Genomic DNA, 14,334 nt, shown 5'->3' on the forward strand with positions numbered 1-14,334 from the left:
GAGAGAGAGAGAGAGAGAGAGAGAGAGAGAGAGAGAAAGAGAGAGAGAGCACGCAAGAGAGCACTCTATATAACCTTGATCAAACACATTAACCACCCAAATTCATTATCTGATCTGTGGTCTGAACTGTTTTGATTCTAAAGTACCGGAGGACTTCTGAATACAGAAATGTGGTGATGGTCTTCATAGCATGCTTGACACAGATTAATTACCTCAAAGTTATCCACCGATTGTGACAGAGTAATCTTAATGCAAAATCAATAGCACCAAAGTAATGCTTTTCTTTAGCCTGGAACAATCTGATGCCTTTAGTGACATCTAGAGGCTCTGATTACTCCAGACCAAGAAAAAAGAAGCTGGAAAGATTCTAATTAGGTTTGGAAGCTATCAGGGAATTTCAAGAGGTTTTTTTGGTTTTGTTTTTCTGCATTGCCCTAATTTTTGACTGCATTTATTTTTAGTATTAACTAGGATAAAGGTGATTTCAAAATGTTTACTAATGTGATGCTTTATTTTGTGATTAGCAATATCTTAAATTCTTTCTACCATTTACCAAAGCTAACTAGAAACAAACAAAATGAGGGTCCTTTTGAGTGTTTTGTACCATGTCTATCATGCATAAGTAAGTACTCAGATACAGTGGTGGAGAGTTTTTCAAATCTAGCTTCCCAATGATTAGTCATTCTAGAAAAATAAATTTCTATTTTCCACAGAGAGTTATATGTATATATATTCTCATTTCAGCTCTAGAACTTAGACTGTGGGGCGTGGCTGCTTTTACTGGTAAATGTTCCATGTTGTCTCCTGTACCTAGGCTGGTTTCAGGCATGTTTCATTTTACTCCCCATCATCTTCCTGTGAGTTGCTTTGCCTGCATTCCTATCTTCTGCCATTCTCCGTAATTCTTCCCTTCCCTTCTAGTTCTAGAACCTTAATCAAATCAATATTGTCATTACTACTAGAAAGGATATGTCAATATGCTTCCTTTATGATACCTCTCCCCATTCCTGTAATTCTCTAAGCCAAAAAAATCCTTCCCTGGCCACCACTACCTTACATAACAAGGTAGCTGAGAGGTATTATTGACAGAGTGATGAATTCATAGTCAAGAAGAGCTGAGTGCAAATCCTTCCCCAGAGACTTACCAGCTTTGTGACCTTGGGCAAGTCATTTAATTTTTCTCAGCCTCAGTTTCCTAATCTGTAAAATGTGAATAAAAGCTCTTCCCTTTACAGGATCATTGTGAGGATCAAATGAGATCACATAGGTAAAGCACTTTGCAAGTGTTCAAGTGACGTATGTGTTCGGCTGTGTCAGTCATATCCTACCCCATTTGGGGTTGTCCCGGCAAAGATACTGGGGTGTTTGCCAGCTGAGGCAAGCAGAGTTCAATGACTTGCCCAGGGTCACACAGTGAGAAAGTGTTGAAAGCCATATTTGGACTCACGAAATTGAATCTTCCTGATTTTTGGCCTGCCACTCTATCTACTGCATCACCTAACTGCCATCAAGTGATGCATAAATTCTAGCTATTATCTTATCTCCCTTTATTAGAATGTAAGTTTCTTGAAGTGAGGGATTATCTTCCCTTTTGCATTCATATCCCCAGTACTCAGTATAGTGTGTAGCACACATAATAAATTATTATTTAATAAGTTAATAAATCACTTATTAAATTATTTCAATTAATTCATTCTTCAAAGATGACTGTCACTGAAGGCACCCTGGTTAGCTCAAGGTTCACACTTACTTTTTAACATTCCAAAGTCAAATTATGTCAGTCTGTACTGATAATTGTTAAATGTCAAAGTGTAAGAAAATAGTCAAGAATGGCATAGGATGTATCTGACACTAAACAGCTAGATTAATGATACCTGGATATTTTTCAAATTGTTTTCAAAGCTCCATAAAAATGTAGACATGAATAATGAAAACTAGCAAATATCTAAAAACATCTAAGAAAATAGGAAGTACAAGGGATGTTGAGCTATAACTAACTGTCCATTCAGGAATTGGTTTTGCACTTCAATGATTATCAAGTCCCATTCATGTAGTCATAGAACATTAGAACTGGAAAGGACCTCAAAATTTATCTAGTTCATTCTCTTTTGACATTCTCTTTTGATAAGAAACTGCCCCTCAGAAGGTCAAAAGACATTTACTGTCACTCAGCTTGTCAGGAGAGGGAGAAATAGAATTCAGGCCTCCTGAGCATTTCTTTGAATCAAACTGAACTCTTTCTCCTTTTATTTCTTCTGACTGCTACCCAACTATTGACTCCTATATGAATGCTTAGCTGAAGGTTTGAATTGATTATCTAATTTTTGGTAATTTATTTGCCTAGATGCTTTGTCTTCAGGATTGGATAACCATTTCTTCAAAGAGCTAGATCAGGGGTGGGGAAACCTATGGCCTCGAGGCCACATGTGGCCCTCTAGGTCCTCAAGTGCAGCCCTTTGACTAAATCCAAGCTTCATAGAACAAATCCCCTTAGTAAAAGAATTTGTTTTGTAAAACTTGGATTCTGTCAAAGGGCTGCACTTGAGGACCTAAAGGGCCACATGTGGTCTCTAGGTCACAGGTTCCCTCATCCCTGATGTAGATAAAAAATTAAGGAAGAAGAAAAAGATTGCTCAGCCCCACCGGATCCCGGGAAAGAGCCCTGGTGACATCAAGCCAGGAATGTCAAACCTTCTGGGTGGCAGATACGACCCTCAATTTCTTTCATGTTAATCTGATTTTTTCCCCTTTTTGTCCAGATCCTAAAGCATTAGCCAGTTTCTAAAGTGAAGACACTGACCAGAGGGTATCTGTGTAGCAACCCAACAGCCCCTATTTTTAATCCTTGTCAATCAGGTGACAGAAATGTCTCATGGTGGTGTCTACAGTTAATAAAACTGAGGAAATTTTTAAAAAATTTCTCTTCTATACTAGATAATATATAAGAAAAAGAATCCCTTTTCCCATTTATTTCTTGTGAACTTCTGAATTTAAAAAGAAAGGGGCACAAAATAACAAAGACTAAAATAGGATTATAGGGGCATTTCACAAAAATCTTACAACACTAAGTATATCCCCCTTTTAAGTCAATTTCATCTTTTCATGGTAAGGCAATATGGCAGAGTAGAAGATTGGATTTGAAGTCAGAAAGATTTTGGGTTCAAATCCTGATTTAGATGACTTATTAAATGCATGACCTTGGGAAGCCACTTAACTTCTCTGTGACCCAATTTCTTAATTTGTAAAATAAATGGGCTGTACTCAATGGTCCATGTTCTCTTCCTGCTCTAAATCTGTGATACTTTAGGCACAGTAAAAACTGCTGAGGTGGGAAGCAGGAGATAGTTTGTATTAGCGTTGGTCCCTCAAGTGGATTTCCAAGAGACAGCTTCAAGTATGGAGAGATTTCTTTCTGAACCTAGGTTAGGATAGTCTGATCCTTTGAAGATACACCAATTTATACAAAGATACTTTTCCACAAACAGCCTACAAAATTCACACAGAGATGGGTACAGACCAATGCCTGACACTGTATACCAGAATAAAGTCCAAATGGGTACACGATCCAGATATAAAGGCTGATATTATAAACAAATTAGGGGAGCAAGAAATAGTTTATCTGTCAGATTTATGGAGAATGGAGATATTTATGACCAAACAATAGATAGAGAACATCATGAAATTCAAAATGGATAACTTTGATTACATTCAACTGAAAAATTTTTGCACAAAGTCAATGCAACCAAGATTAAGAGGGAAGCAGAAAACTGAGGAAGAATTTTGATAACTCGTGTCTGTGATAAAGGTCTTATTTCTAAAATATATAGAGAACTGAATCAAATTTACAAGAATACCAGTAATTTCCCAATTGATAAATTGTCAAAGGATATAAACAGACAGTTTTCAGAGGAAAAAATTAAAGCTATCTATAGTCATATGAAAAAAATGCTCTAAATCACTATTGATTAGAGAGATGCAAATCAGAACAACTCTGCAGTACCATGTCACACCTATCAGATTGACTAACATGACAAAACAGGAAGATGATAAATGGAGAAGATGTGGGAGAGTTGGAACACTAATTCATTGTTGGTGTAGCTGTGAGCTGATCCAATCATTCTGGAGAGCAATTTGGAACTATGTCCAAAGGGGTATAAAAATGTGCATGCCCTTTGACCCAGCCAAATCACTTCTAGGACTGTATCCCAAAGAGATCATAAGAATGGGAAAAGGACTCACACGTACAAAAATATTTATAGTAGCTCTTTTATGTGGTGGCCAAAAACTGGAGATCAAGGGGATGTGTATCAATTAGGAAACAAGTTGTAGTATATGAATATAATGCAATACTATTGTGCTATAAGAAATGCTGAACAGACAGACTTCAGAAAAACCTGGAAAGACTTATATGAACTGATGCTGAGAGAAGTGAGCAGAACTAGGAGAATATTATGCACAGAAAAGCCACAGGGTGCGAGGACTGTTTTATGATAGACTTAGCCCTTCTCAGCAAGGCAAGGACCAAAAACATTTCCAAAGGAGTCATGATGTAAAAAATGCCATCCACATCTAGAGAAAGAACTATGAAGTCAGAACACAGAATGAAGCAGACTATCTTCTCTTTTGTTAGGTTTTGTTTTGTTTTGTTTTTCTCACAATTTCTCCCATTTCTCCTATTCTCTATAATTCTTCTATGCAACATGACTAATGTGAAAATGAATTTAATAAGGAATGTATGTATAGAGCCCATATAAGACTTCATGCCATCTTGGGGAGGGAGGAAGAAAATTTAAAACTTATGGAAGTGAACGTTGAAAACTGAAAACAAATAAATTAATAAATTTGGGGAAAAAATTCTCACAGGATTGTTGAGATCTTAGTCTAGGAGAGTCAATATTTTTCACTCTTTTGTAATGACTAGATTTGTCTAAAACTTTGCACAAGAAAAGTTAAACTTCATTTCATTCAATAGGTGTATAGAAAAGTTGTGTGTAAATATCATGTTTTGTAAGAGAAGTACATTTTGCCATTAACATGTTATAAAACTGTTAGAGATGCCTTGTCCTTGTTCTCCCACTGATTAGCAGTGGCACAAACCACTCTGATTTCCTCGACTGAGAAAGCACTTACTAGGGTGAAATATTACACTTGAATTCACTGGAAGGCTTCCATTTAAAGGCATCCTACAGTTAATAATTTTATAAAGCCAAGACTCTTTTGTAATGAGAAGAATCACTCTCATTCCTCCATCTCTCCTTTTTACACATTCTAGAATTTGCTTCCTTATTTAAACTGGGGCAATGCCTATGGTTTGCTGTGCTTTCAGAATGGAGGCTCTCCATGTCATGAGCCTATTTCCTGTTCTGTCCACCATAAATATGGCAATGTTGCTTTAACAGCAATGATCATGATGCCTGTCCATGCCTATATTTAATCATGGGATATGCAAATTGGACTTACCATCACAGCAGGATTTTTCACCGTAATACATGGGGTAGTAGCTCTCAGGGCTCCACTAATGCCATGGTAGTATTTAAAACATATTTTTATTTCCGCTGTAAAACAAAACAAGAACACAATCAATTACCTAAATAAATTGTAGCATCAAATCACTCTTGAATTAAATATGGATATGAAGCCAAACTGGAGCTTCTATAGTCCACTCAGTTTGAAGAACTATTTCATTTCCAAAAGCCAAATCAGATAGCAACAAATTGTTCTGCTTCCTGTTTCCTTTTATATCTTGACAGCTTCTCTGAAAGTCTGATACGAATGCTTCACATCCATGTTGTATAGGCGATGTATTCAATTTAACTAAGCTCAGACAACCCTTACTGAAACTTACTATGTGTAGTTCACTATACCAGTTGGTAGGGATTTAAAAAAAAAATGGTGATTGCATCCCTTCCTTTAAAGAGTTTTATAATCTAGTTAGACAAATCACTAGTCAGTTCTTTTTATGCTCCTCAGTTTGCTAATGTGTAAAATCAAAGGCTTTATGGAAAAAGCACTAATTCTAGAGTCTGTGACCTGGATTTAAACTTTGCCTTGAAAGTATATGACATTGGACAAATTATTTAACATTTCCAGGTCCCAATTTTCTCATCTACCAAAATGATGAGGTTGATCTAGATGGCTTCTGAGGATCTTTCTGGTCTAGAACTACAATCCTATGACTAGCTAATCTATTCAAAACCCAAGATCTATCATGACATGACTAAAGCTATACATGTGTATTGTAAAGATAATCTATAAAATGAAATAGAAAAAAATGTAATAAACCAATCAGAAAATCATTGATTATTTAAACGAGAAAGAATATTGATAAAAACAAGTTAGTTATTGGTGTACTTATTGACATATCTTTGATCTTTTCCAAAGTCTTGATATGATTTCCTAATGTCACACTTGAAAATGTGATGGTATTCCTGAAATCACTTGAGGGAGAACTCACTTTTTGTTAAATGTGCCCATAATAGTGAGTTATTAAGAATAGCCAGTAAAAACAGGCTAATTAACAAAGTTTGAAAAGCTAAGTTACTTTTATAATATGTGTTGTCTTAAGGCACTAGGTCTTTGTGTGTGTGTGTGTGTGTGTGTGTGTGTGTGTATGCATACATATATATGATATTCTAATAGTCAATTATATATATATTATATATAATTCAATTATATATAAATATGTAATACATACATCCAATTATACACACACATATATTTGTTTTTCCCAGGCACATTTCCTAGCTAGTCAAAAAAGGCATACTTTATGGAAATGTCAGTTTCATTAAATAAAAGCCAATAGTGAACCAGATTTTAATTATGCTTATTGAGATTTTTGTGTGATTTTAAAATTGTTTTGAAGCAAACTTAGACTTAGTGATTTCTTTCTCATTGTGAAGTAGGACTTTTTTCTATAAACTTCTTAAGATGGATGTCAATTTCTACTTTTCATGAAAATTTCTTTGTAGCAGACTGGTTTGGGAATTAACAGAATCCTTAAAAATGGGATTCTATTATGCTAGATTATGACTTTAACTTAAAACTTTCAAAAAACTCATATTCTTTTATATTGGGATATTTATAACAGGATTACAACTATGTTAAGTTTATTATTACCATCTAGCATCATCTAGAGCTGCCTTAAGAAGAAACTTGCTACTTTAAGAATTAAGCTGTCTTTTAAAAGGATTTAGTATTTAATAAATTCTCTTCATCACAGCTTAAACAGATAAATAAGCTTTCAAGTGGGTCAGTGCTTCCAAAACATGTTTCCAAGTATCTATTTCATTTAAAATGTTGTGTCTGATACCATGCAGCTTTAACCTTTCATCGGGAGACTTTAATGTATCAATATTGTTTTGGATGCCTATTAACCTCTAAAAATGAAGGTTTTTTTCTAAATATCTTTGATACATAAAAAAGAATTAGATAAATACAAATCTTAATTACTTCCCTGAGAAAGCGTCTATAAAGTGAACAAGATCAAAGAGCATAAACAGAGTGTGATCAAAGGCATTTCCTTCTGTCAAAAGTATTTCTCTTGGGACAATTGCTTCAGAACCACTGACATATAACTGCTAAATGTTGCTTTTTTGCCAAGGTGTCATCTTCTATAGAAAAGATTATTAAAGAAAAGTAAACGGGAGCTGGAGGGAAGGAAGGCAAGAATTTGTCACCAGTGACATGCTCTCTGAACCAAATTTCAGGGGATTGTTTATGTAATTTGCCCGAAATACCACAGGTAATAAATGGCAGAGCCAAGACTTCCAGCTAGGTGCACCCTCTGACTTGAAAACCAATGCTCTTTCCATTGTATGATGCTGAAAGAACAGTTTAAACCTGAAACTTATACTGGAGAAGCAATTATTAAGTACACTAATAAGTCTGTGTGAATGATAAATTATTAACTAATCATTTAAAATGGTTTTCAAAAGAATTAATTGTTCTTAGAGAGTTTAATGAATCAATAGATAGTATCGATGTAGAGTAGCTTTATTCTGGTTGATCAATACAGGATAAGTTTTTCTCACATAATTTGGCTTTTCTGTGCTGTTACTGTTTCAATAGTGTCATGTCTCCTTTTGGGGTTTTCTTAGCAAAGGATACTGAAGTGGTTTGCCATATCCTTCTCCAGCTCATTTTACAGATGAGGAAACTGAGTCAAACAAGTTTGAGTGATTTGCCAAGGGACACAAAGCTAGTAAGTGTCAAGTCAGATTTGAACTCAGGAAGATGTTTTCTTGACTGCAGGCTCCAAACTTTATCCACTATGTAAACTAGATGCCTATAATTTGGTCTGAAAGGACATTATTACTGAATTTGAAATAATAAATACTCAAAAATAAGGGCATAAACTTTTTTTTTAATGAAAGGACCACACAATAACAAATTCATGGTGTTTAGGCTACTTAATTTTGGTTTTTCAATAAAACAATCCTACTACATTAAAATGAATGTTATTCATCCTAAAAATCCTAGTTTCCTCTTATAAAAGAAGATGAAGGGGCTATACTAACATCTCTCTGCTCTCTAGGCTATCAGAAAGAAGAAAATGTTCATTTAAGAAAAAAGAACAGAAGAAAAAATTCAGGGTGATAGTAATAAAATGGATCTGAAGGAGAAGGTAAACTTGACATGTTAAGATGGTTAAAGGCTAAAGAAAGTAACAGAGAAGAAAGGAGAAATGACCATCGAACACTGGGAATTAAGGCACAGATATGAGTCTCTTTCTGAAGGGGTGGACCTAGAGTAGGGAGGAGACACCTCCTGAAGAACGTCTGTTTTAGCAGGGATTCCTTACAAGTATAGAATGGTCAGAACGGTAACAAAAGTCCCTTTCAGCTCTCAATTCTGTGGTACCGTGATATGAACACACAGGTATTGTCACGTAAGAGGTCACCCAATAAAGGAAAGGGCTAGAAAAAATGAAGAGTAATGGTAGGAACTTCCCTGCTAAGGGATTCCAAGGCTCCTATTTGTCAATGAACATTAAAAAAAAAAAGAGAGACCTGCCATTTTCACAGGCATGTATCAAGGATCAGATGGAGAACCTCTCAATATCTGTCAAATTGATTACTAGGTAGCTAGGTGGTACAATGGATGCAGTATAGTACTGGGAGTCAGGAAGATTTGAGTTCAAATCTAGCCTCAGATACTACTAGCTATATGATCCTGTTTGCCTCAATCCACTAGAGAAGGAAATGGCAAACTAATCCAGTATCCTCAACAAGAAAACCTCATGAACAATACGGCCCCAAGGGTCATGAAGAGCCAGACACAACACAACAGCAACATTCCTATTATATGAGTGTTATTTCTATGGTTACTTCAGCTGCTGCTATTGCTGCTGCTACTACTATAGAATACAGAAAGCATTAATTAGGATTATGACTTCTAGGGCAAAAAAGTGAAATTTTCATCTCTGCTTCCAACAAACGACAAGGGCTTCAGACAGAATCATAACTAGAAATTTTTGTGCCAAGGATAAGGATTATAACCCCTCCCAGAGTAAGCACCACAACAGGCATCCTCACTTGAAGGCATGTGGGCTGACACCAGCCCTTAGGGAGACAGACAGAGCACCCTGGTTACCTTAAGGGTTGCTGATGAAGGCTGCCTACCTTCCCACAGCAGGGGTTCTTAACTTTTTTGTGTCACAGACTTTTGGGGCAGTGTGGCAAAGCCTATAAACCCCTTCTCAGTATAACGTTTTTAATGTATAAAATCAAACACACAGGATTACAAAGGAAACCTATTATTTTGAAATACAGTCATCAAGTTGTTGAGGCTTTTTTTAAGTTCATAGAACCTCTGCTTTATAAGGACAATGATACACAGTAGTTCCTATTTAAATTAATCTTAATAACTAGGCTGTTAAAGCATTCAAGAAACTTGATTACTGGGGAATATATTGAATTGGTAACCCTTGAAGCAAACAGAAAGTTTAAAATCAGCTGTTACATCCTTCATAACACCACCACCACCATCACTACCACCAAAAACTTCTTAAAGATTTAGCTTAACTCCTTGACTCTATGGAGGAGCAAAGTGAGTTTCTAGAGAGGCTAAGTGATTTTACCATATTCAACTATGACTTGAAATTGAAGTGGAGTCACATGGAGCCCAGATATTACATATTCATAGACTATTAGTGCTGGAAGGGACCTTAGCATCCAATTAATCCAACCTGCTCATTTTACAGAGGAAGAAACGGACCTAGAGTTAATGTATGAGCAGAGACTAGAACTCAGTTCTTTCATTCAGTCCAGCATTCTTTCAGTCAAGTAGTTGAAATTTGACTTCCCTCAGGGGAATGGATGTTTCCAGGGTAGCAGTCCTTGGTCTCATGACTCAGGACCAGCAACTTAGACAAGGAGGAGGGTTATTCAATTCTTCTAGATATATCCTGACCTCCAAGTTCACTCCTACCACCTTTATCTCATGGGAAAAGTTTAAGCAAAGCTTCAAGGGAAATTAAAATCACTGGAAGGTCAAACAGAAGCATCCACATTAAGACACAGCCTTCAAGATAGGGCTTAGGAACTGACTCCATCCCCTGCCTCGCTATGCTTAAAATGTTTCCATCCCTCACAAACCCCCTCCTGGGGCAAGCCATGATGAGAAGTAGGAGAGAATTCGTGGGCATGGGGCAGCATCTCCTTGTCACTGGGGCATCTCATCCCTGAGGGGTCCCTCTTTCTCTTCTCAAGAAGACCCATCCTTTTATTCTGTCCCTCCATTCCAACCACTGGCCTCTAGGCTAATGGAAAGTTTGAGAAATCTTAAAGACAAAATTTTCCCAAATAGGGAGGAAGAGGCAACCCCATGAAGATGTAGCCTTCTGGGGGTGAGGGGGCAACATACTGCCCCCTGCCCAAAGGACCCTCTTTTCCATAGAATCATTACATTTCCCACAGAATGCGAAGATAATTCAGAACCAATGGGCAAAGTTGTCATTTTCCAAGAGGGAAGAAAAGAGAATCTGAAACTTCTCTCTGTTTCTCTTTAATTACTAGTAAAATTCTAAAACATACTGTTGAAGGGATGGTTGCTAAACAAGAAAAATAGGTAAACTACAGAGAGTTAGCATGGTTTCAGCAAGAATAGGTCATAAATAACTATGAAGGACATGTGAATAAGGATACTATCTGAATCTAGAGAAAGAATCAATAAACAGAAGTACCTAAAGAATTATTTTACATATGTATATGTAATATATGTATGCATATATGTATGCATACACACATATTTGTGTTTAATGGTAGTCATCTCTATGATGGGGAGGGAAGAAAGAAAGGGAAAAAAAGAAATTTACATGGTAACTTCATATACACATATAAAGGAATAGTAAGCTGTACTAGATTTACAGTTTCATATAATTTTTATTATAATACTATATGATAGAAATGCTTATTTTATCCCATAAACTAAAAATAAACTAAATAATTTTTTAAAAGATTAGGTCATGTTATTATTTCTTTTTTAAGGGAAATTTTAGCAAAATATTTTACCAATTTTTTTATGTTATTCTTGTGTTAAAAATGGGTAGATGTGGGTTAGATGAAAATATCATGGAATGACCTGAGAATTGGTTGTATTACTAAGTCTAAAGAAAAGTTATTAATGTTGGCTTGGAAGAAGGTCTGTAGTGGAGTACTGCAAGGATGTGTTTGGCTCTCTGTTATTTATCCAAGTAAATGGAAAAATAAAAATAAGGAGAATTATGAATCAACAGTGTGATATAGCAGCTAATAAAACTACTGTCATCTCTTTTTTTGTATTTTTTGTTGTTGTTGCATTAAGACAAGTATAGGGTCTAGAACTAGACAGGAGATAGCTAAAAGTTAAAAGAAGCAAAATTAGGTTTAATGTACAGAAAAACTTGGGAGGCAGTGAGCTCCTGCCTTCACTCATGATCTTAAAGCAATGCCTGGATGATCACCTGCTGGGTATATTGCAGAAGAGATTTACATTAGGTGTGGGCTGGACAAAATGACCTCTCTTCCATTCTGCTCTTAGATTGTATGACTCTAGGCCTGGGATGGGGAACCTGCAGCCTTGAGGCCTTTTATTAAGGGGATTAGTTCTATGAAATTGGATTCAGTCAAAAGGGATACACTTGAGGACCTAGTGGGTCACATGTGGCCTTGAGGCCACCAGTTTCCCACCTCTGCCTTTAGGTTGATATAAATTCTTTTTAGCATTTTAGCAATGTCATTTAGAATGACACCTGGCAGGAATTAGACAATATTAACATACGGACAAGTATTTGTTCCCTATATACTCACTAGTTCCTATGTGATAGCTAGTTAGGTAAGATACTTGTTGGCTGAAATTATCAAGCAGTTTTATTCAACCACAGATCCCTTGTATAGTGGATACCCAAGAAACATGAAAAGTATACACTAGTCATAATCCTCTTCCCCATATTCAACAAGGTATATCTAACTGTTCTTTATACATGAAGATGACATTATTGAATTCAATTGAACAGCATTTAAAAAAATTATTTATGAGGACAGATAAGTTCACACTTACTTATCTGACTGCTCACCTATCTACCCCCTTTTGACCAAAAGTATGCACTTTACATTTACATCTGGGTTGGCCATATTTAGAATTAGTCTGTGGTGATGGAACAGAGTGAAACTGCCTATCCCAGGGGTGGGGAACCTGTAGCCTTGAAGCCACATGTGGCCTTCTAGATCCTAAAGTGTGACCTTTTGACTGCATCCAAATTTTATAGAAAAAAATAGGATTGTTCTCATGGCCTAGGCCCTATCCCATGAGAAAGGAAGCACTGAATGTATAATTCTGGCCTTATTGGCACCTAGGAGAGATAACCAGCTGGAGTCAATGAGGCCCATAGATAATAGATGAAATTCATACAGACAGAAGAGAAAGCAAGTAGGCCAATTTGTCTATAATGGAGAATTCACGTAAAACAGTCATGTGCAGGAAGCCTAGAAAGCCAGTTGGGACCATACCGTGAAGATCTAGAAGGTGTCTGCATTTTATCTGAGAGGCAGTTGGGACGCACTAGAGCCTCTTGAACAGGGATGAAGTATTATCAGACACGGCACCTTGGGAACATCAATCTGGTGTATGTGAAGAATGGACTAGAGAGGGGAGAGATGGGATATAAGGGGAAGAATTCGGAGGTCATTTTAGTATTATGGGCAAGAAAACTAGGGGAAGGCTGTGTAAGTAGAAAAAAGAAGACCCATATGTGGGGACAGATTCGATAAGACTTGACAAATGTCTGAACCTAGGGGTGGCGGTGGGGGAAAGGAAAAAGTCAAACATGACCTCAAGGTTATGACCCTTTAGACTATGAGCTCCTTGAGAACAAGGACTATCTTTTGTCTTTTTGGTGTGTGCGTGTGTCCCCCGAGTTTAGCAGAATGTCTGGTGCATAGAAGGCTTTTAATAAATGCATATTGACTGATCTACTAAACCTGGGAGATTAGGAGGGTAGCTCCCTCATTTCTTCAAAAGAAATAGATAAATGAGGAAGAGGATTGGATTTGAGGAAGTAAGGGGGAGGGGAAGAGAGAATGAGTTGTTTTGGACATGTAAGATGTTTATGTCATACCCAGTTGGAAACATCCAATAGTCAATTGATAATATGAGACTAATGCTTGGGAGAGACAGTAAGGCTGGATATATAATCTTAGTCATCATCATCAAGAATGATAGTTGAATCCATGAGTTCTGATGAGATTGCCAAGAGAGAGAATGTTTATAGAGAAGAAAAGAGTTGAGGCTACATCCCTAGAGTACAGAGGTGTCAATCACATGGCTCATAGGCTACATGTGGCCTACAACACTCTCAAGTGTGGCCTAAATCAGACTAAAATGTAATTGAGAAATATTTAACAGTAAATTAAAATGCAATGAAACAAATTTATATTATATTTTAAAACCAGGCAACATGTGGCCCATAGGGATCATTGTGGACAGTTTGGTAGCCTCCATTTCCATGAGTTTGACACCACTGCTCTAGTATGCCACATACATCAAGAGATGAGGCATGAATGATGTTGGCTATTAAATAAGGGAGATTAAGCCAGATGGCCTCTAAGGCTCTTCTATCGATAATCCTATTATCCAGCAAATGAGCCTGGAAGGGAAGTGCAGAACAGGAAGGAGAATAGAGAAAGAACTATAATGAAAACCCAGAGAGAAGGGAAGAGTACTCTATTCTGTAAGAGAATATAGTGTCAGATGCTGCAGAGAAGGTCAAGAAGGATGAAGATGGAAAATGCCATTTGATCTGGTAATTAAAATATCACCCATTACCTTGCAGAGAGCAATTTCAGTTGAATGACGGCA

At 36.7% G+C, this 14,334-nt stretch overlaps 1 protein-coding gene across 11 annotated transcripts in view; it reads right to left on the bottom strand.

Moving 5' to 3' along the window:
* HECW2 (HECT, C2 and WW domain containing E3 ubiquitin protein ligase 2) overlaps nucleotides 1-14,334 on the bottom strand; it is a 507,687-nt gene that overhangs the window by 165,399 nt on the left and 327,954 nt on the right. For all 11 annotated transcript variants that reach the window (XM_072612728.1, XM_072612727.1, XM_072612726.1 and 8 more), the window contains one exon: nucleotides 5,461-5,555. In XM_072612728.1, coding sequence (XP_072468829.1) covers nucleotides 5,461-5,555 — 95 coding nt within the window. The remainder of the gene's footprint in view (nucleotides 1-5,460; nucleotides 5,556-14,334) is intronic.

This window comes from Notamacropus eugenii, chromosome 5 (assembly GCF_028372415.1).
Source record: "Notamacropus eugenii isolate mMacEug1 chromosome 5, mMacEug1.pri_v2, whole genome shotgun sequence".
Classification (NCBI taxonomy): Eukaryota; Metazoa; Chordata; class Mammalia; order Diprotodontia; family Macropodidae; genus Notamacropus; species Notamacropus eugenii.